The 24,150-nt window shown below is 35.5% G+C and overlaps 1 protein-coding gene across 3 annotated transcripts in view; it reads left to right on the top strand.

Moving 5' to 3' along the window:
• Positions 1-115: 115 nt before the first annotated feature.
• LOC137401524 (nuclear factor related to kappa-B-binding protein-like) overlaps positions 116-24,150 on the top strand; it is a 41,013-nt gene continuing 16,978 nt past the window's right edge. The window contains exons 1-14 of one of the 3 annotated variants that reach the window (XM_068087920.1): positions 116-269; positions 2,336-2,413; positions 4,828-4,973; positions 6,179-6,272; positions 8,111-8,250; positions 9,088-9,143; positions 12,999-13,096; positions 14,330-14,568; positions 15,261-15,363; positions 17,300-17,414; positions 18,906-19,034; positions 21,621-21,703; positions 22,512-22,692; positions 23,920-24,035. In XM_068087920.1, coding sequence (XP_067944021.1) covers positions 183-269; positions 2,336-2,413; positions 4,828-4,973; positions 6,179-6,272; positions 8,111-8,250; positions 9,088-9,143; positions 12,999-13,096; positions 14,330-14,568; positions 15,261-15,363; positions 17,300-17,414; positions 18,906-19,034; positions 21,621-21,703; positions 22,512-22,692; positions 23,920-24,035 — 1,665 coding nt within the window. In that variant the 5' untranslated portion in view covers positions 116-182. Of the gene's footprint in view, positions 270-2,335; positions 2,414-4,824; positions 4,974-6,178; positions 6,273-8,110; positions 8,251-9,087; positions 9,144-12,998; positions 13,097-14,329; positions 14,569-15,260; positions 15,364-17,299; positions 17,415-18,905; positions 19,035-21,620; positions 21,704-22,511; positions 22,693-23,919; positions 24,045-24,150 lie in introns of all 3 variants that reach the window. The other 2 variants (XM_068087922.1, XM_068087919.1) reach the window with 2 other exon arrangements.

Raw genomic sequence — 24,150 nt, 5'->3', positions numbered from 1 at the left:
CGTAGTGAATTTCTAAACTCATTGAGCGAAAACTCATATTAAAACCTCACGGATGAGTAGTGACATAGGGTCTACAGCTATATCGAGATCGCTTTTTACGGTTGGCATTTCTGAAGCTCCTCCGTTAGCAATGAAATACCCGATTTTCATCGATATGAAAAAATCTTGTTAACAAGTTGACAATGACGACACCGTCTGTTCTCTCAGTTTTGGAACCATGTGTTCTTGGAGGAGACATTATACAAATACCGAAGGCAGCGTTAACCCAGGTAGGTAACAAGCAGACCTGCCAACCCAAGAGTGGGGCAATGCGTGAGATTTGGTTTTGGGGCAATTGATGTAACAATGATAGTATATATGAAATTGTGGAAATTGGGGCAAAAATCTCACGCATTTTCATTTTTTCTTTGGGGTGATTGCGTGAGTCTCACGCCCAATGCGTGAGAGTTGGCAGGTATGGTAACAAGTTATATATATGGTGCGATCAGCGAGGCGTACAGTTTAGCTTACAACTGTAGCCGCAATTACATTTGTAAGGCCTTAAATGGGAAAGTTTTATAACTGTGCATATTTAAAGAAGCGTGATTAGGGCTAATATTCGCTGGTGTTATTGTCGTTTTATGTTTACAACCCCAACTGGTCTTTCATTATTTGTTGCGTTTCTTTTTACCTTGGCAAAATTATTTCTATTTTCATATGTATGTTTGCGTTTCTTGAGAACGAGCAAAACTATTTATATAAGTGGCTACTTGTGCACTCACGCTCGTGAGCGGCTTTATTACTGCTAGCATGCTCATTCTGGATAAGTAATGTAACTTAGTAAGTGATTTCCTTGAGCAGGCCATTTTCACTGCATTTGTTAGAGTCAGTAGTAGTTTTTGTCTCCTGTAACGTGATTAGACAACCTTTTGGTTGAAAATACTTTTGCCAGCCATTTTCATGATGGAACATAGAAAGATTAAGAATAAGATACTTGAGCGTTATGAGTATCAGGATGAGATCCATTCAGTACAATCTCAATGACGTTGTTGTTAAAGGTAAACCTAAAAGTTGAATAATAAATAAGTTCAACATTTTGGTAGCTACTTTATATAGTGGCAGATAAAGATCATTGTTGGGCACAAATGTCAAGTGACAAACCATTTATTGTTGAAAGCACATGCTGTAAATCTTCTATTTGAATGCCACCTTTATTTGAATGCCACCCTTAATAGAATGCCACCCCTAATAGAATGACACGCGTAATAGAATGATTCTATAGGAGAAGGGTCAAAAATTCAACACCACCCTTCAATTGAATACAAACTTTGTTAGACCACCACTTTGACATTCATTGTTTGATCTTTATGAGCCCATAATCAAAAGTGATTGGTAAGAAAGTGTCCACAAAATGGTGCTAATGACGACACTGTTACATGAATAACAATTAATTCTTTCGTTATTGCAGTAGTTGTTGCCATGGTTTTAGTGACGGTGTAGCCTACCTAAGAAGATCGATCGTCGCAATCATCGAAAATACATTATGACGATTGTGGTGATTGTCTCTAAGGTCTAAATCTGATCCATTGTCTTCAGTTTTATCCAGAATGTAGTTTAAAATCTGACATGAAGACTTTGAAGCGCTTTGATGAATGGTGAGAACACTCTTTAGGAACATTATGCTATAGCATTCAATGTAGCCTAATAGCAGCCATTTTTATGGCTTATCAAAGTCTGTTTTCTAACTCCTAAGCTTTACAGTTTTTTTTAGAATTTGGAAAGTGACGCCTTCGAAATAATTAATGTTTCACTCAAAGTAGTTCCTTGTTTACCTCGGTCTCATACTTGGACGTATATGAAAAGCAGTTCAGCAAAAGTGCTGAGGCCGATGACATTTATGTCAATAGCATCGCTTCCTCGGTTAAAGGGTGAAATTGATTTTCTCAAAATTTTGACGAGCTAGTCGGAAAATACAGCGCTACCCTCTATTTGAACATCGCCTCTAATAAATTGCCACTATCGGGGATGGATTTAAAAATACAGCCTCATGGCGTTCAAATAAAGGTTTTACAGTATCTGCACTTAGCGATAATTTGTAGTCATGCTGTTTTTTAGTTTTGTTGTTTTTGTAGTTAGTTCAAAGTTTGATTTTGTAATAACAGCAGTGGAGCAACAATAATCTATTATGACAATGGAGAGAAAATGTTTCCAAAACTGATCAACCTATGTCGTATCAACCTATAAATACCCCTTGTTTGTAGTACAGAAACATGCTTCCTCTGATTTCGAACTCACTGGAAACTGTACAAATGCAATATTTGATTTCTGTCGCAAGTGAAGTTTGTTGATTATTTAGGAAAAGTCCTTTAGACATGTATTCAGTGACAAGACATGGAAGAATGTGCTGTCTGAAGAGGACCGCACCCGGCTCAGAGTGGGTACTGCATTGATTCATTCTTATCTGACTAAGTACGTTGAGTAACACGGTTTACTAACGATTAGCACACGCTATAGACTACATCATAGTAAGTATTGTATTCAGCATAGCAGTAGCTTGTTTAGTGTATGTTACTACTCTTGATGATTCCATTGTACAAATAGATCTTGGAAATTTAAAAGACAAGTCAGTCTCTTTGGTTACCAGCTATCTCAATAATAGAGCAATAATTAGCATTCGCTTTAGTGAATTTAAAAAGTGCGATAACAACGCTAGCTTGTGACAAAACCACGCTTTTTAGCTCAATTTTCTCGATGTTCAGCCTATTAAACATCCTGTAACAAGCTACTTGTAAGCAATGTTAAATGTTGACTTGCAACAAAATTCACATTACAGTTATTTGATATCAAAAGGTTCACCATGTCTTACTCTGCTGTGTTGTAGGTGCAAAATATGTGGAAATGTGATTACAAGCTATTAAAAGCTCAAAAACGAACAGTTAATTGCAGCCACACAAAATCGCCGTAGATTAGAATCTCTTTCCAAAACGGCTCAAATAGGACGTAGTTGTACAAGATGGCTTCTATTTACACTTTCACGCAACCTCATTCGTCGAAATATTTTCACAAATATATTTCACGCATTCAATAAAACCATGTCTATTGTTCTTTTGTGTCTATTTTATCGTCATTGTAATGCTGTCACGTTCAGTACTGATATTTTATAACCTACCGTAAAAATTCGTTTAATTTTTTAACCTTAGCTCGAAGGAGTACATATCATTGTCTGATAAACATGAACAGGCCACCTGTGATAATCAAAAAATGCTGCAGAAATTGTTCGCGAGGTATGGGTCACTTGATTAGATTACGACTAGACGATCAGACCAAGTCGAAACAAAACTAAAGTAGCAAGCATCTATATTTGATATGGGGTCTTCGGTAAAACCCGAAGTGTTTGTTATAAACTAGTGCTGCGACAAGTTTTATATTGAGCCTTTTATTGGCCTTTCAATTTATGTCAGAAAATAATATGACAAAACAAGAACCAGATGTAATGACTTCGTCAGAGAAGTAAACTGATTTCGATCTACGACAGTTTTGTGATGGCTGCGATCAACTGTTCGTTTTTGAGCTTTTAAGAGCTTGTAATCACATTTCTACATATTTTGCACCTACTACACAGCAGAGTAAGACATGGTGAACCTTTTGATACCAAATAACTGTAATGTGAATTTTGTTGCAAGTCTACCTTTAAATAGCTCATTTACCTCTCAGAAAAGACTGAGATTATTTTACAGGCTGAATTTAGAGAATAATGGGTTTTAAGACACCCATCTCTATAATTCTAGATTGGACTAAACATCTCCAACTTGCGTCCCTAAAAAGCTAGGTTACGTCACATATTTATGGGCGAGGCTTGTTGTGTCGATTGCGACACTGATATTGAATCGCTGTAAAAAAGCCTTCAAAAGTAAAAATTACTTCTACCAGTTAGTGGACCAATCTTCATTTTTGGTACAAAATCGGAATCGGCGTGTCTGACTTACCTATGAACAAACAATGAAAGCTGTTTGTTGCAGTTATAGTTTAATTAATGTACATTATACTAGTGTGACTCTAGGGTAATAATTGTTAAAAGCTCTTTTTGTCATCACAGTGCAATCTTGTTCGTTTCTCAACCTTGGACTGAACACTTGCACGTAAGATAGATTATTGACATTGTGTCGTAGTTAATTAATAAGTTTTATTTTGTTACTTGCATACAAAAGTTAAAAACACACAAAGGAGGGACATCAATAAAAATAATTAGCAGTTCACTGTAATTGGTTCGCAGGATTGTGAGAAAATTGGTTTGCAGGTGAAAAAAATTGAGATGTCTTCAAGAATCTTTTCAGAAGATTTTAAAGTTGTCAATCTTAAGCCCCTGCCGATGAATTCGTCCACTACCTTTTTAATGACTCTAGGTTAGGCTATAGATCTCTCCAAGATTTGTGATGTTACGCTAAAAGGTTGTTATTTTGTCCTCGTATGATCAGCCCGTCCTTGGAATGTAAATATTAACGTAAAGACGAAAAGTCTGGTAAAAAACAGTCGTGAGCAGCAGTATAACATTTTTGTAGTAGTGCTCTACGTGGCTGTGTGCTGAATTGTTTTACCTCCACTGGGAAGAGCTTAGCCAAGTATTATCGTTACGGATATATCAGCAAGGAGCATTTCCATGATGTCGAAGTACCCTCACAGTGAATGCCTTTACACAAATGTAGTGAACTGTAATACCGTTGAATGCATTCGGATTGTACCGTTTCTATAATTTCGAGTGGAAGCAACTCCAAACCCATGTGACGGATAAAAACGGTGAATATCTCATCATTATTTGATAGCGATTATGATGACGTGTATTTGCAGAAGTTATTGCCAAAAGGAGAGAATAAGGAGCAAGACACAGCCCTTCATAAGCTCTTCACCCTCCAGAATATTAAGTTTGGAAATCCTCTCAAGAGGTTCCACAAGTCACTGAAACGCAATCACTATTACCCAGAAACATACTACTATCGGTAGGTGGAGTAACTCTAATAGATATGTGAAGTCATTACTAAAATAAATAGATGGTCATTGTTATAGGAAGACCAGCTGAAGGATCGACGTTGCTCGTTACTAGCGACTGCCCTGACTATTCGAATGACCGGGTAATAAAAGTCTTTGCACAAAAAATTAATTTTATTTAACATATGACAACAGTTACCATTCTAACTTTCAAACATCCTACCATTTAAGAAGTGTTTTATGCAGCTCAAATGAATTAGAGAAAAAATAAAACGACTGTAAAGGCTTTCAAATGGCTGTAGCTTTTAAATATCCTGAAAAAGTGCTTTGTGCAGTTGAAATAAATTAAGAGAAAAAATAAAACAACTGTAAAATTGTTTAAATGTAAATGTTAAATAATTGTGAAAATATTGTATAGAGGCGTATAGAAACCCTTAGTAATTATCTAATTGCAAACACCCCCTGGTAAAAATCATCCAAATTTTATATATATGCTGTACATATTAAAAGTTAGTATCAAAATAGTATGCTAACCTTAGTAACTATAGCTACCTACAGTAACTTTTGTGTGTTTAGTGGTTATGATCTGCAGTGTCTGGAGCTCTTACTTTCGAGACAGACGTATAACATAAATGTTGAATTTAACTTGAATGAATTTTGCTTAATGAACACATATTTAAAGATAAGTTTCAGTATGTATTTTGCTAAGCTAAGCTTCAACTTTGTTATCGGCTAAAATTTTATTACCAATCTGTTTCCGGTTTCATTTTCGCCATAACTTATAACGAATAACGCTGAGCTGAGAAAGTGAGCATCGTATCTCCTTCAGGCGTTATGAGAGTGATTTCAGCGAATAGCATATCGGCATTTTTCGTTATTTCGATGTAATCAGCACACCAACTGCCAAGTTTTAATTTCGAGAGAATTTTTTGTTATTATATGGCAGCAAAAGGTCGAAAAAAATTTCGTCTTCATATGGCGAGGACAGAAAAACATCGTTTTCCACGTCGTACGACAAAAAAATTATATAAGAAAGGGCATCGTAACCCGAGGGTCCACTTTATTAATTAATAAAAAGTCCACAATTATCGAGTGCAGTCACACAACATGCTCGCATTGACATATATTGGTTATCCTGTCTACTACTGGTTTATTCAGGAGACATCAAATATGCAATATAATTAGCCTTGCGGAAGAAGATATGATTTTATTGCAGACAATTGAAGAGAAGATCCCTGTATAAAGCGCACAAGCAGAGAGTTCTGCAGCAGCATACAGAATCACTTCAACTGCTACTCCTTCTTCGCCAGGTTTGTTTACGCTGAATAATCAAGCACTAACCTGCACTTGTCATGTTTTCATTGTGAGCATCACTTATTGGCATAAATGCTACGTTCTCAGAAGGCTGTTAGCTTTTTTGCATTCTAAAGCACTTGTATGCACTTGTCAGTAATTTCTACTTGCTACATAACACCTCACCTGCCTGTCATGCTCGCTTTCATACTTACTGGATATTGCTGATGTCAACCCATCAAAAAATGTGAATAGACCTTTCCAACATCGTGAATAGGCTCTTCATTCTAAACCTCACGTTACAAACTGCATCTTGTATCTCCTTTGCTGCTTTCTGTTGCAATGTTTCTTATAGGGTATCAGATTGTTATTTGTTTTGGTTGGCATTAGCCCTGTTTTTTCTTTTAGTTGATTTGATGTACGCCTGTAGTTTTCTTATCCACCGATAGCATCTTTTCTTGCCTTCGACTCAAGTGTTTTTTCCTAAATATTGTCAATTGGGTGTCACAGTGGCTCAGGAGTTGATTGTATATGCCTTAAAACCTTTATTTGAATGCCACCTCTATTTGAACGCCACCTCTATATGAACACCACCTCTATTTGAACGCCACCTCTATTTAAACGCCACCTCTATTTGAACGCCACCTCTATTTGAACGCCACCTCCATTTGACACCACCCTGAGAGAAGGGTTGAAAAGTAGACCGCCACTCTCCAATTGAACGTCACCTTCATTTGACCACCACTTTGACATTCTGCGATTTTTGCGAGCCCATATTATTAACTGATCAGTAGAAAAGTGTCTACAAAATTGTTTTAATAATGAATCGTATATATCAATAACAATCAATTCTCTCGTTTTCTAATTATGAAGCTTTCATTTTTTTCATTTAAACTTTAAAAGCGACACCGTAGCAATAATCAATAACGGTTTCAGGCTATTAGTAGCTCTCTGTCTAACGCGGTTTCTCTACTTCAAAGTAACCTACATACATAAAAAACCAGCTTAAATTTACAATGGTAGATGAACTTTCAAAGCAATGCTATAGAAATAATTACTGTCTCAGGCTAATAGTGGTTCCTTGTTTAACGTGGTTTTGATACTTTGAAGTAACGGTATAAAAAGTTTAAAAAACTGTTTAAATTTACGATGGTACATGGAACTTTAAAAGCAACACCATACAAATAACTAGTAACTGTCTCAGGCTAATTAGTTTAATAGAGCTAAATATAGGCGACGTTCGCTTCACCCGTAATAGGGCTGAATTTATCTTCGATAATTCTGATGAGCCATTAAAAAATATACCCCTAGCTTCTATTTGAACACCGCCTCCAATTGACCGCCACTATAGAGGAAGGGTTAAAAAATAAAGTGCCATTGCGTTCAATTAGAGTTTTTACGGTATTCTCCAATTTCTGACATCTAATAATGGGCTTCACTAACATTAACACTATTGACCGCTTGACTACTATCCTCAGGGACTAGTTGGATGGTTTGATTTTGATGATCGAATTGTTTTTTTTACCAACAAATGCATTTCAACATTTCCTTCTAGTATATTCTGGTCCACTGTCACCTTTTTTTACATTTGATTTTTAGTAGCTGATTTTTTTTACATTTTGATTAGATCCATTTTCACTTTTCCAATTTTTTTTTTTTATTGAATCTTTGGATTGCATCTTAAAGCTCTCGTCTCTATCATCATGTTGACATTGCTTAAAACAGTATCTGATTAGATGCTGGTTATGGCATTCAGTACAACAGCATTTGATTGAATGCTGGCCTTGAGACATTCAGTAAAACAGTACCCGATTGGATTCATCCCTATGGATTCAGTGTTATTATTATATTACAGAACTACATGGAGGAGCTGCAAGGCATGACAGAGCAAGACATAGAGGAGAAACTTAACCCAAAATGGAGAGAGAAAGCTCGGGCCACCCTCAACCTCCCTTCCTCAGATATAGATGGCAACGCTAAAGCTCTCTATAAGAAGTATGACTCATCTTTCTTTATAGCTTTTCGATTTCTATCTAGTCCAAAGCAAATTTCATAGCAGTGTGAGCTTATATTTCTACCCAACAGAAAGATTACATTTATAGTGACAATAAGAATACAGTTTGTGAAACCTTTCTTGTTCTACCTCCTCACACCTTTCTTGTTCTACCTCCTCACACCTTTCTTGTTCTACCTCCTCACACCCTTCTTGTTCTACCTCCTCACACCTTTCTTGTTCTACCTCCTCACACCTTTCTTATTCTACCTCCTCACACCTTTCTTGTTCTACCTCCTCACACCTTTCTTGTTCTACCTCCTCACACCTTTCTTGTTCTACCTCCTCACACCTTTCTTGTTCTACCTCCTCACACCTTTCTTATTCTACCTCCTCACACCTTTCTTGTTCTACCTCCTCACACCTTTCTTGTTCTACCTCCTCACACCTTTCTTGTTCTACCTCCTCACACCTTTCTTGTTCTACCTCCTCACACCTTTCTTGTTCTACCTCCTCATACCTTTCTTGTTCTACCTCTTCACACCTTTCTTGTTCTACCTCCTCACACCTTTCTTGTTCTACCTCCTCACACCTTTCTTGTTCTACCTCCTCACACCTTTCTTGTTCTACCTCCTCACACCTTTCTTGTTCTACCTCCTCACACCTTTCTTGTTCTACCTCCTCACACCTTTCTTGTTCTACCTCCTCACACCTTTCTTATTCTACCTCCTCACACCCTGCTCGGACAACCTGTTACCATATAGAAATCCTTAGAAAGTCTATCAGAGTGAATAGATATATGTAATCTGCATGGGTTTCTCTTGTCCTCTTTGTGGTAGGACGGTGGGAGGTATTCGGAGGTATTGTCGGGACGGATATCAGAGTTCATCAGATGGTAAGTCATCCGCGCAGCTATTGTTCAGGAAGTCTGTGATCTGTTTACTTTCACATAATTATGGCTTGATTGTAGCTATTGTGTTTGTCTATCTATGCACTCAGTTTAGATTATAGTGTGTCTTCATGTATTTCATGTTTGTTTTTGTAATACTGGCTATAATAGGTCTGAATGGTAAAGACCCGTTCTAGATGTTGTGTTAACCGGCAGCATATTTGAGGCTCAGCAGCATGTCGAGTTGACCTTGCCATTGGCTAAAAGGTCATAGCATTAAAACATTTAAAAGGGAGGTTGAATTGTTAACTGTTCAATGAGGACCAATCCTTTAAATAGATCAAATAAACATAAATTATTACACGTATTTCTCATTCGTCAATTACGAAGGCTTATGAATGAAAGCTGTAGCTATCATTTAAAATGCTCAATGGTAAGAAAAAATAATTGTGATAATCCCTTCCGCTTCAATTTTAAACAAGCGGAATAATAAAGATGCTTGATTATATTATTATTGGAAAGTATTTAATAATATTTATAATTATAGTGATAAAAATTGTGTTTTTATTATATGGTAAACGGGCTATTTAAATATTAGTAGTCTTTTATTTCTTTTCACATGGTTCCTTTTTACATTAATTTGTATTATTATCGAAGTCAAAAATAACATCTTGATATTTGTAAATTTGATTTTATTGAGTTAATTTCTTTTATTTATCCAAAATATGGTAAAATTTATCATTTTTAGTTGATCCAAATTAAACTTCAGATTCAATTGAAGCACTTCATTGAACTTTTAGGAAAGAGAGAATAAGGCTGTTTTGTAGTAAAATTGTGAATGTTGACATTCGTTGTAGACAAAGAGTAGGACATTCCCAAGAATACATGTCTCATGTCTTTGCTGTTGCTTGCTGAAGAAATATTAATACTTAATTTTGTTTTAGATTTACAACAAAGGTTGGTAGCATTTAAAAAACATTGATTGCATTAAAAATAAATATGAAAATTTTAAATTCACTCAAGAATAAAATCAAAGCTTCATGAAAAATAAAGAAAGATTGTCTTTGAAGTTGTCAGAACTTTACAGGAAAAAAACAACTTTGAATTTGTAGAAATGTGAGTGTTGAACTTATTTATTGATGGAAATATATTAAGAAACATCTGGTCATTTTCAACCTTATTTGTTTATATATTTCAAAATTCTTAAAATCGTTAAATACATATTTTAATACAGTTGAAACCTCCAAAAGTGATTTTGCCCTAGGTTGCTCATAAAAAATCACTCTGCAGTCTGTTGTACATGTAGACGTCTGCTGCAGTGTATACCGAATCAAGTATCACATTAGAGTGCGGCACACATCGTTGTAACCCAAACAGCTATACCGCTTTAACAGCTAACCTTATGTAGGGCGTGATGGATAGTACGCCTTTCTGCAGAAATGGGACTTCCGATTATTTCAGAGTTAAGTGGTTTTTTTCGCTCCTAAAACTATCGCTATAACTGGACATACGGTGAACAGACCAACAAACACTTCGATGTATATATATGTGTGTGTTAAAATCGTAGTCTGAATGACGTCTACATACGTCTACATGTACAACGGACTGCAGAGTGATTTTTTATGAGCAACCTAGGGCAAAATCACTTTTGGAGGTTTCAACTGTGTTAAAATATGTATTTAACGATTTTAAGAATTTTTAAATATATAAACAGATAAGGTTGAAAGTGACCAGATGTTTCTTAATATATTTCCATCAATATATCAGTGTAACACTCACATTTCTACAAATTCAAAGTTGTTTTTTCCTGTAAAGTTCTGACAACTTCAAAGGCCTTGGCCCCAGATATAGTAATTGACCCTTCAGAAAAAAATTTCCTAAGGAGCATCGTAACGCATATCCGCATTGGTAAAATAATCAGCATGCACTATAACTATATCTATAGCCGGAATGCATACAGATTCACATCTGACGACGACAGACATACTTTGAGAAATATATATACATGTATATATATACATGTATATATATATACATGCATATATATATATATATGCATGTATATATATACATATATATATATATACATGCATATATATATATACATACATTAATATATATATACATGCATATATATATATATATATATACATGCATATATATATATATATACATGCATATATATATATATACATGCATATATATACATGCATATATATATATGCATATATATATATATATATATACATGTATATATATATATACATGCATATATATATGTACATGCATATATATATATATATATATATATATATATATATATATATATATAACAAAAACTTAATTAAACTTTTAGCACACACAGAAATAAACAAACACCTTCATTTCACTTTTGACAGAAATAAATAAATACCTTCATTTAAAGTTAGAATGGTACATATTGTATATGTTGATTAAAAATTAAAAAAATTTGCGCAAACCTTTTTTATCCACGCAACACTGGACATTCACCTAGTTCTTTATATAACATTTTATATGTTGTTGTTTATTTTATATGTTGTTTATGTCGAAAACAGCAATTACCTTAAAGAATAGAGAAACCATAATATTTTTATGCTTTATTATTTATCTTGAGGTGTTGACTAATGTTCTAAAAAAAGAATCAAGGAGATTGACCAACCAGAAGCTGAGATATAGCCAGCCAAACACAGGTCTACCAAAAAACATAAGTGTTTTGGTAATCATCAATATATGACGTATGAAATCGACTTATGTGCCATTGGTCAATTAAGCCAACTAATGCGCTCTCTTATAACAATCACGGCGTTTTAATTGGTTTAATCCCTGGAAGTATAGAACAATCAAATTGGGCCTAACAATCATTGCTCTGAGAATTCCGAACCAGTCCCTCTGACGTGTAAAATAGTTTTAGAATGAAATAATTACACGCATCTATTATTTCGCAACATTCTGCTATCACTTTCTACAAATTATATTAGTTACATCATTTATTCTATACGCAGTTATATTATTATTTTGTATAATATGCATCATGATTATTATATTAATCATAAAAATGATCATAGATAAGATAAGAGATCAATAGAAAAATCAAATCAAAAGTTATCGTTTTCTTTTCTTACAGCAAGAGCAGCACGGTCAAGTTATTCTTTTTTAAGATTATGGCTGTAGTGAACTTACAGTCTGTTAATAGTGACGATAATCATGAAAATCAACTAAATGCCGCAGTAGATACACAATAGAAAAATGATGAATGAACAAAAATTCACATTCTCATTTCTTATTCTAAACGAACTGCAATCGCGGATGTCGCATATAGACTATACACGCGCCGTTCGTTGAACAGATGATCTTCGGAGCATATCCGTGGAGATCGAGTTAAAATTTGAAGCACAATAGTCAAAATCTGCTCTTCTGTTTTGAAAAATCACAGCGAGGGGTTGTGGGCAAATGCCTTTACCACACAATGTTTGCTTGATTTTCCTGAGAAACCAGAGCTAGTCTGTAAATTATTTACTATCGCGAGAAGCGTTTCCCATCTCGTAGCCAAAACAATCATTATACGTAACGGCGGTAAGGGTACACAACTCCGGCACATGAACATTAAGTCGATTTTATACGTCACAGTTTTTGGGATTTTTGAAGGGTTTTCCTCTGATTCTTTATTAGGTAGACCTGTGTTTGGCTGGCTATATCTCAGCTTCTAGTGGGTCAATCTTCTTGATTCTTTTTTAGAGCATCAGTCAACACCTCAAGATAACTAATAAAGCATAATAATATTATGCTTTCTCTATTCTTTAATCGATATTTTGACTCCCTCTATGTGGGTTTATTGGGCAGATGAGGAAGATGGTGAAGGAGAGAATTCACATGGATCAGGATCTGTGGATATACCGTCTATACTTACCGCTCACTACAAGAGGCGCCTCAGCAAACAGGTAACAACACAGAATCTCTTATCGCTATCGTATGCTCAAGTCCTGCATCCTATACCTCGCGCTGTAGCTTCTAATTCATTCTTTTTGTGTTTGCATGTCAACTCAGGGTTGATCTAGCCGTAAAGCTCTGAATAAACGTGTAACAAGCTTTCATAATGTATACAGCTTTGCAGGCTATGTCTGTAGGCTTTCTAACCAGATTACTGTAGGCTCCTCTTGTAAGAATCAATTTTTTTGTCTTTCTGCGATGAATTCTTCCACCATGAAGAGGGATGATTATGACACGCTGGATTTTTGCACTTTGTGGGACAATCACTCCTTTGAGCTCGGCAATCTAGTAATATATTTAGCTTGTTATTATTCTGATGAGTTTAGATAATCTATTGTTTGTCATTGATGTTTGTTATTGATGTCATCGTTTGAAGCTCGAATCCTGGTTCAATAACTCACTTTTTTGCTAAATCTGGTTGACCTAAACGATTGTGTTCCTGATAACGTTGTAGCTAGGCTGTATTTGTCGTGGTAGAGTGGTTTATCCGAAGGGGGGGGGCACACACTAGAGATGGTTGGTGGTGTACAGACAGCTGAAATTGGATAATTTATAACAAAAGACATCAAGCTGTTCATTGCTTTGCTTAACTACTTTCTATTGTCTTTTATGTTACATCTATGTAAATTAGTGGCAGTTAGGTTAGTCACGGTTAAGTAATTAAGTAAGTCACAGCTAATTAGGTTATAATTAAGGAAGTCAATGTTGAGTACGTCACAGCTAAGTAGGTCATAATTAAATAAGTCATAATTAAGTAAGTCACTGCTGACAAAGTCGTCATCAACCTGCTTATGTAACCTTGTGTGTGATTCAATGACCTAATGATGTGTTTACTTTTACACCGACAAACATTATTGATGATGGCTGAAGCAGTGGTAGTGTTTGAATATTGGTTGGCACATCAATTTTGTTTCATGATTTTTTGTTAACAACTCAAATTAGGCAAACAAATATGGCTATACAGAGATGGTAACTAATTAAAAATGGCATTCACTGTTGTTAGTAAATTATTATTCTGTTGAAAATACGTGTTGGAAATTCTTGTGTAGTTATTCTTGACGACCGTCTCTGATATCGGGCGGTTGAAGAGTTGGTTAAGCCATCGGTTAAGTTCCTTGATTGAATCATTCATCTGATTATCTACTGACCGCTGGCGACTTTGCATTTCTATATTTGATGGACAGATTGCTCCTACACTGGATACGAGGGGCACAACCATCGAGAGTGTGATGGACCGAGTACTGAATGACAAGCATGACAGTGATGAAGATTCGGAGTCGCCCCCTCCTGCTACACCACTCGGATCTATTCCGGCTAAGAAGCCTAAACTCAAGCCTACCAGTCAGCCAGAGAAAAAAATAAAAACTGGAAAACCAACCAAAATAGAGGAGCCATCAGCTGGGACGTCTCCGGCCGTCAGCAGGTTTGTTGATGGAAGGAAATGTGTTTAACTGTTTGTTACGAGTTTGGAAGGGAAGAGAAGCATCAGTGGTACAAAATTGAAAACTAAACTGTCAAACTTTAATGGAGAATTTTGAGAATATTGCTAATCATCAAGCATGAGACATTTCTGTGTCACATATTTGGTATTGCGGGGGGAGGTTATCGATCATCCTAATGAATTCCAATACACAAATGTTCTTTGACATAGGATTCTTGCTTAACTAAAGATCGATGGCATAGTGGTTTTAGAACTTGGTCATGGCCCTAAGCGGAACGTAACATTTGATGGCATAAATAATGTTTTTGCTGCAAGAAAGTTTTTTCATGTTATCATGAAATTTAATAATACATACATGTATGATATATACAATATATATCGTATACATCATATATATACATTTGTATATATCATATATGATATATATATCATATGTGTGATATATATGGATTATACATATCATATATATATATATATATATAAATAAAATAATATATAACAAAAATTATATATATGATATATATGCCAACTGGTAATAATATAATCAGGAAATAGTTTTTTTATATTGCTTTGATCTTGTGTAAGTATTTTCATTCTGACATAGCGTCTCTTTCCATGCTAGAATTGGTTTATGGGTTTATCTAACTATAGTCTCTTTATATTGCAATTTATAGGAATCCAGCAAGCCTCATCCCATATCCAAATGTCCTTGGACTTCTCAAGGCTATTATGACATCCTCAAGCTCTTCGTTGACCGCCGAGATGTCAGAGTCTGAGGTAGGTATCTGAAAGTACTACGAATTGCCCTTCTTTTCTGTTTAGTTTATATTTATGCTAGTTTCCGCAGATTATGACCACATATATTTTGACTAGCTAAAATGCTTTTTTAGAGATCATTTTTGAGAATTGAATGGCTTTTGTGGTCAGCTTAAAACAACCCCGAGTATCAGTATTGAATTTGGTTTTTAGACGAATTGAAGACTTGAGTTTGTTTTATGAGTATCCCATGTGAAAGGGAGGCATCGCTTCTGAGTTTCATTTAGTTCAATCATCTCTTTTGTCTTCGTTGATAAAACAAACAGAAGTCATCATTTGAGGTGTGAGTCTCAAATTTTCTTTTGGCTGTTGTTTGCTTTGTCCAGGTATTATCATGACTCGTGCAATAAGCATCTTGTTTATCTGACAACTTTTAAAATACAGTGCACCTCCAGGCTACAATGTCCCTGTTATACACTTTTTTCACCTTACGATGCGGAATGAGGTTATTTTTTTCCCCAGCCATACAACAATTTCTCTCAAAATTCTAATTTGGGAGTTGGCTTATACTATGGAATAACGAAGATGCCGTTTTGCTGAAATCCCTCCCACAATGCATGAAAGAGATACGATAATCTTCCTGAAAGACATAAGAATGCTCAACTCAGAATTCTTTGAGTTTCGTAAATACTTGACATTCCGTGAATGAAACAAAAATTAGTAAACAGTAAGAGAAAGTGAAAATTTACTGTACATTTTATCATTTAAGTTTAATACAATATTTACTATAAACTTTAATTCATTATTTGTATATAACTACATATATAACTTTAATTCGTCGTTAGCCATGGGCTCTAAGGTTGATAACGACATTAATTGGAGAAATAATAATCATAACCATAAGCAGATCATAACCACTAAATACACTAAAGTTACTGTAGGTAACTATAGTTACTAAGGTTAACGTACTATTTTGTTACTAATTTTAAGAGTGTACAGTACGTATATAAAATTTTAATGATTTGTACCAGGGGGTGTTTGCATTAGACAATTACTATGGGTTTCTATACAACATTTTCACCTTACGATGCCAACACTGGAACGAATTAATGTCGTATGACACGAGTCCACTGTATTGTATAAATGTATTGTGTATATATATACATAGTCTATAGACAATATATAAAATATAATCGTTCTATTTCTACTGTTATAGATTCAGTCAACATAGCAAACCAATCTAGTTCACTGCTGTTTCATTAGCCCCTATATTTCAACTTTGCCTCTCCTCCAACATTCCCTCCTCATCTACTTTCTCCTCCTCATCTACCATTCCCTCCTCATCTACCATTCCCTCCTCATCTACCATTCCCTCCTCATCTACCATTCCCTCCTCATCTACCATTCCCTCCTCATCTACCATTCCCTCCTCATCTACCATTCCCTCCTCATCTACCATTCCCTCCTCATCTACCATTCCCTCCTCATCTACCATTCCCTCCTCATCTACCATTCCCTCCTCATCTACCATTCCCTCCTCATCTACCATTCCCTCCTCATCTACCATTCCCTCCTCATCTACCATTCCCTCCTCATCTACCATTCCCTCCTCATCTACCATTCCCTCCTCATCACCATTCCCTCCTCATCTACCATTCCCTCCTCATCTACCATTCCCTCCTCATCTACCATTCCCTCCTCATCTACCATTCCCTCCTCATCTACCATTCCCTCCTCATCTACCATTCCCTCCTCATCTAACATTCCCTCCTCATCTAACATTCCCTCCTCATCTACTTTCTCCTCCTTTACCACCCTCTTTTATGCCACCTCACTTTTATTCAGTAAATTCATAATTTATTTCCCGTAGACCACTCTTATGATAGACTCCACAGCAAGGGGTTATAGCATAGGATACAGTGTTTTAGTCATTTTTTTTAATCTCTTTTAATAACAGATATGCGAAGAAATAAATCGCTGGCAGGAGACAGAAGTTGCAAAGCTTTGTCCATGGGCTTCCATAATTCATGACTGGAGACCACATATAAGGGATATTCTCAACAATCTTTCAGGTAAATAGACCATGTGTCTGTTGTAGCAGGGGCTTGTGTGTCTAGTGAAATTTTCTATGGTTTTAATAAACTCGCAAGAGCTTTGGGAGAGAAACTTGAACTATTTCAAGTCTCGACTACACCAACCATCACAGTTGTAAGTACTCAACAACTTGGAACTTTAAATACATTCATACTTGACACCTAAGGAATTAAGGGATTGAGGCCAAAGAAATTAACAGGTTGACACCTATGTGCTCAATCCTTGACACCTAATCACACAAATGCTTGACACCTCACTATTAAAGTGCTTGGATGTTAAGTACTCAAGTACTTGAAGCTCAAGTTCTCAAGTACTTGGTTTCCAAATGCTCAAATGCTTGGCCAAGCTACTAGTGACACTCATACTGTCAATCACTCTGCTCATAGATAATTATAAAATTGTGCTGTCCATTTAGAGTTTTAGACAGTGCTAACATATTTCGATGGCAGAGCTATGCAGGTGCTTCACTGTTGAACATAAATAGCTTCCCTTGAACTTTTTAAAAACAGAAATTGTGCGTTAAATGGGTATCACCGGAACAGAATATTCCTGGGATCTATAGTCCACTACAAGACGCCTTGAAGTTGCCAACTGCAAGACAGGAATGGTGATAAGAAGTGCTACTGTCAGTATTGCTGTGACAATAAAAAGCATGTTGAGGCACCTGTTTTGTCATATCCGGGCCTTTGTCTGGATTTTTATTATTGGTCTAGCCTATCCTACTTGATAAATTTTTTTGAAAGAGTATGTCAAATACGTTGTTGCAGTAGTACAACAATGTTACACTATAGGGAGAATGACACCAAAAGGAGAATGACACCCTTTAGTGTCATTCTCCCTATACTGTCAAAGTATTCGTTACCCGAGCAAAGTGTATGTTCGGGTAACGAATACTTTGACATTCTAAACAACTTTGAACACTTTGATTAGATATTTAAATTGTAACTTGTCCTTGGGTGAGATAAGTTTATCGGGATAGATTACCATGTATACATACAGTCATAGGTCGGTATATTTTCTTAGCAGACCTCTAAAGGCGGAACTGGCTAGATCGGAATTCTAAGCACCAGACTGCTTTAACACATTCTCCCATTGCGTACTATTGTTTCAATGTACCCGAAAAACTTTTGTGTTTCTCAATTAATTCGACAGGTGGTGAGGAAACTAAAGCTGAGCATCATAGATTTACTTTTAGTAAAAATGTTCATTTGCCAGTAAATTACTCAATTTGGATTTTTTGAGTGATATTGGTACTGTATATTGTTTCTCTAAACTGGCATCAATAGACAGGTGCTTGTTTGTCATACCTGTTGACAACTTCAGGGATGTGTTTTCAGCACATTACATATACCAATTTATTGTCATGCGAGGCAGGTGCTTTTCCTAATCCTGGTTATGTGCTTTTTGTGCTCTTAAGGCAGATATTCTTCATCAGTGTTTCAACAGTGGCATTTCATTATTGATTTTAGAGCATCCAGAATCTCCTCTGCTCGTGTCAACCGCAGCAGGTTTCTGGAGGTGGTCTACTGATGCTAACAGCTCTAAGGAAAGACTCAATAGCGAATGGGCTTCTTTGTTGGAAAACATTCCATCTCTCAGTAAGCTTTTTCTCACATGTTTATTTCTAAATGAGGCAATGGGGACTTTAGTATATACCATAGAGATACATATATCATTTCGGACTATTAGCCACTAATTTTTTCAGACATTTTGAGCCTTGCGGTTTATTTAGAGGCTGCGGCTATTCTGTCGTTTTTTCTTTCACCGCGAGGGAAAGAAACTAGCGGAGTCTCACTAATCACTAACGGAATCACTAACCAGAATCTCCAGTTAGCGCGCGCCTCTAGCGGTGAAAGAAAAAACGAAACAGTGCCTAACAGTACTGTTTCGTTTTAACCAGCAAAGTTGCTGCCGTGTTAAAAAGCACTGTTATGAGTTCTGCTGCCTATACAAAAGGTGCGGCCTATGTATTGTTTTATTATCAGGTTTTTGAAATAGAGCTGATGCGGCTTTTATAGGGGTGCAGTTGATAGTCCTGAAAATACGGTATGTGGCTGTGAATATTTTTGACACGTGTATGCAGGTGTCAAAAACGTCACATGGGTATGCAGGCTGTATATATTTAGCGTATCATTTACTCAACCAAAAAAGTTGTGCTGTTTCTGAAAGCTCATTTTTTGCAATTCTCTATTGCTGTACAGTATTCCCTCGCCATATGTTTATAATCTGTTCCAGGGTTAGCATCGCATAGCGAAAATGTCTTATAGAGGGGCATAAAAACCCTTAGTAATTTTATAACGCAAAAATTCCCTTGTAGAAATCATCAAAATTTTATGTAAGTACTGTACATATTGAAAATTAGTAACAAAATAGTATGTTAACCTTAGTGACTATAGCTACCTACAGTAACTTTAGTGTACTTAGCGGTTATGATCTGCAATAAAATGTAACGCTGCAGTATAATATGTGCAGTACGTATCATAGGGAGGTCTTTTTTCAAGGCAGACATATAATATAAACGTTGAATTTAATGCGTTTAGCTTACTAAACACACACTTAAACCATAACTGTCACGAACAACTTTTATCGTATTTCCTAGGTAAATCAGACACGCTGATGCCGATTTTGTAATCAAAATAAAGATTAGGCCACTAACTTTCAGAGTAATGAAGGATTTTTTATAGCGTTTTAATATCGGTCTCGAAAACAACACGATTGGCATAACAAGCTCCGCCCATAAATACGTGACGTAACCTAGCTTTTTAGGAACAGAAGTTACGTAAGTATGTTTAGACCGATTTAGAATAATAGAGATGGGTGTTTTAAAATCCATTAATATCTAAATTCAGCCTTAAAAATAATATCAGTCTTTTCTGAAAGGTAGATAAGCTATTTAGCATTGCATATTTAAAAAGCGCGATAACAACGCTAGCTTGTGATAAAACCGCGCTTTTTGAGCTCATTTTTCTCGGCGTCCAGCCCATTTAAACGTCATGTAACAAGCTACGAGCAATTTTAAATAGTTTATATCCCTTTCATAAAAAACTGAAATTAATTTACAGGCTGGATTTAGATAATAATGGGTTTTAAGACACCCATCTCTATTATTCTAAATCGGACTAAACATTCCTAACTTCCGTTCCTGAAAAAGCTAGGTTTCGTCACATATTTTTATGGGCGGAGCTTGTAATGCCAATTGTGTTGTTTTCGAAGCGGATATTGAAACGCTTTAAAAAAGCCTAAATGACTTTGAAGGTTAGTGGACTAATCTTTATTTTCAGTACAAAATCGGAATCAGCGTGTCTGATTTACCCAGTAAATACGATAAAAGTTGTTCGTGACAGTTATGGTTTAAGGCTAAGTATTACTGAACTTCAACTTTTTTGTCGCTAAAGTTTTATTGCCTATTGCTTTCAAGTTTCATTCTCACTATACTTTTTAGCCGACCTCATTGAAACCTTTTTCAACCCAATTCGATAAGAAAGCCTAAACAATGCTGTCCTCGAAAATGTTCTGCTTAATATGTAATGAAGTAGATTATTGTTTGTTACCAGACCAAGAGAAGTTGTCTGATCCCTGACTCTCTGTTCGAAGGGATCGCAACTCCAACTTTGCTACTGGTTCTAAAGGGAAAATATTACCGTTTTTCACACAAGGCATGCTGAACTGAGAGATATCAATCATTGTATCTCTTTCAGTCGTTGTGAGAAGATTTTCGGCGAACAGCATATCGACATTTTTGTCATTTTAAAGTAATAAGCACACTGATGGCCAAACTTAAATTTCGAGCGGAACTTTGTTGAATTCGCATGGCAAAATAGGATTCGTATGGCGAGGATGTAAAAGCATCACGCTCCACATTTTATGGCGCAAAAATCGTTTAACAGGGTCATCATAAGCCGAGGGCACACTGTATTATGGTTTGGTAACTCTCATCCGCAGTCATTCGTGATTGGTTCCAGCGAAGATAACAATGATAGTAGTGATATTAACAAGTTCAAGCAATGAGTTGATAAATATATAAATATTAGGTCTATTAGTTGACTCCAGAACATGGTTTATCTTTAGCTGTACATGTATCCTTTGAGCTCTCATGTTCTACCAATATCTCAGGGTGTATGTTGGTTGAAAGGTAAAGCTGCTATATTGCACTGTCATATGATCAAGTTCGTTTTTCTTTCCAGCCCTGATCATGGGAGATGTTGGTGGTTTGAAGACGGAGGAGGACAAACCCGAATCTCATCACGGACAAACATTTCATCAGCAGGTCAGTACTCTTTCTAGGAGTTGATTTGAAGAATAGTCTCGTGTAGCAGTAAGCTCTTTAATAATATTTGTAAATAATATTTTACGATGTGTGTCTATATCTTACAATTATATTATATTTGCAATCATATATATATAAATTATATATAATTATGTATAATTATATATATAATAAAACCTTTACTTGAATGCACAGCATTGTATTTTTCAACCCTTCTCTCATGGGGGAGTTTTATTAGCGGTGACATTCAAATAGGTTTTACGGGCATTATATATAATATGTATTGTATTGTATATACACAATATATATATTGTATATGTATTATATATGTATATATATGTTTTATGTATAATGTATAGAGACATACAATATATATATAATCATCATTTCTATTATATAATTGTATTATTTTACCCAATCTTTTTTCCAAAGACTATCACATCGCCGATAAAGTTAGTAATTGTTTCACATACTCAAGTGTAGGACAATAATACAACAGCACTATATATTAAAATAGTCTTTCTGGGCAAATTGTCACTTATGATTTCTCAGGTGACAGAACTGAATTTTTTTATTTTGCTCTAAGTTATTGAAGTCTTACTGTTATTTTTGCTTTTTTTGTTTATTGTGTCAGAAACGAACCATTTCCTTTTTAATGAATTTTACATATTTAGTGTTTTATATCCCTGCGTTGGTATGTACTACCAGTAGGGTAAGTTATAGTCATTATAAAAACTATAAAATGTAGACCCTCCAACTCATATTGTTATTGTTAGGCATTGTCTAATAAGGTTGTATTGTCATGCAGGAGAAGATACGGTATGCCCACCCACACAGGTGCTTCACTTATAAGCTAAATGGCAAAGAGTACCTGGTAGGGCCCATCAAAGGTGTCTACGACAAGGTGTCACTCAACTCTAATAACAAAGCAAGAGAACACGTACTGCTTGTCAATGACCGGCCAAGCTATGTCACGATATTGACACTAGGTACCCCTCTATTTCTCTTTCCTCGCTTCACTTTTCTCCTCAGTTTTTAATGCACTAGATATGGCATGTTCACTACCCTTGTAACTTATGTATTGATGCAATACATTTATTGCAACTAGAGTATTGATGCAATGCATTTATAGCATCATATGTATTGATGGAATACATTTATTGCATTTTGAGTATTGAGACAATACATTTAAATTTGAGTATTGATGCAATACATTTATTTGATCTTAGGTATTGATGCAGCATATCTATTGCAACTTGTGTATTGATGCAATACATGCATTGCAACTTAGTTTTTGATGCAATACATGCATTGTAACTTAGTTTTTTGCTGCAATACATGCATTGTAACTTAGTTATTGATGCAATACCTTTATTGCATTGTAGGTATTGATACTGCATGTTTTTCCAAATAATTCACCAATAATCTTGCAATATTTTATGATGGTTGGAAAAGTAAGATTAGATAATGTTAATAGTAAATGGTAACCAATAATATTGCCTTACTGATCAATAAGTACCATAAGTTAAACGGTTTATTTTGTATTTGCATATTTCTTCTCTAAAAAACTGAAATCCTTTGTAAGATTTTAAATTAGTTATTTTTAATGACTCTCTTAGCGCTGGTCACTGGTTTGATACCAGCTGACTATAGTTATAGTCAACTGGCATCAATATATTGTTACCACTCTTATCGTTATCATCACTGTTTGATATTTCCTCATTTTCTCTGTTTTGTTGCATGTTATGGGTTATTTGAGGCGTTTTTTAAATTAATATAATTGATGTCTACAAGTGTGTATCTATCTTTCATATTACTATAAAAGATGAAAACCAGAGACTACTACAAAGGAATGAAGCAGCTAATGCTTCAATGTTTAGCATAGCATATAGGAAACTTGTTGTAAGGTCTGGCTGTCGAGTTTTAAGTTTTCTATCACTTTGTTTGAAGTATCTCTACTGTGTATACCGATAGCTTTATGGAATCTCTGTGTGTCTCTTATGTATCTGTCATACATTGGGCTCTTAAAATGAAACATTTAGATACCTGTCGTTGCATTTTGAGAAAATCTGGTGTCTTGTTATTGTTACCTAATTGTAAGGTTTTACCAATTCTCATTGACAGTGGCAAGTGTTCTCTGCACTCAAGTGACTTTGCAATATCATTAATTGTTCACACCTCCCACTTGTCACTGATTATCTGATTATAAATTGTAGTGAGAGATGCTGCCGCAAGGCTACCCAATGGAGAAGGTACACGATATGAAATATGTGACCTGCTTCAGCAGTCGCAGTTCATCTCAGAGTCAGCGCCTTCCAGCCACATCAACACTGTATGTTTAGTGACCACCACTTCACGCCATACTCAGTACAATGCATTAGTACTAAAGTGCTACATACCCTGTTTGCCTCTGCGTAAATCTAAAACGTAGAAATGCTAGATTTGTG

The sequence above is a fragment of the Watersipora subatra genome, chromosome 8, assembly GCF_963576615.1.
Source record: "Watersipora subatra chromosome 8, tzWatSuba1.1, whole genome shotgun sequence".
Taxonomy (NCBI): Eukaryota; Metazoa; Bryozoa; class Gymnolaemata; order Cheilostomatida; family Watersiporidae; genus Watersipora; species Watersipora subatra.
The sequence above is the reverse complement of the archived record's forward strand: the minus strand, read 5'-3'. Positions and strand labels throughout refer to the sequence as shown.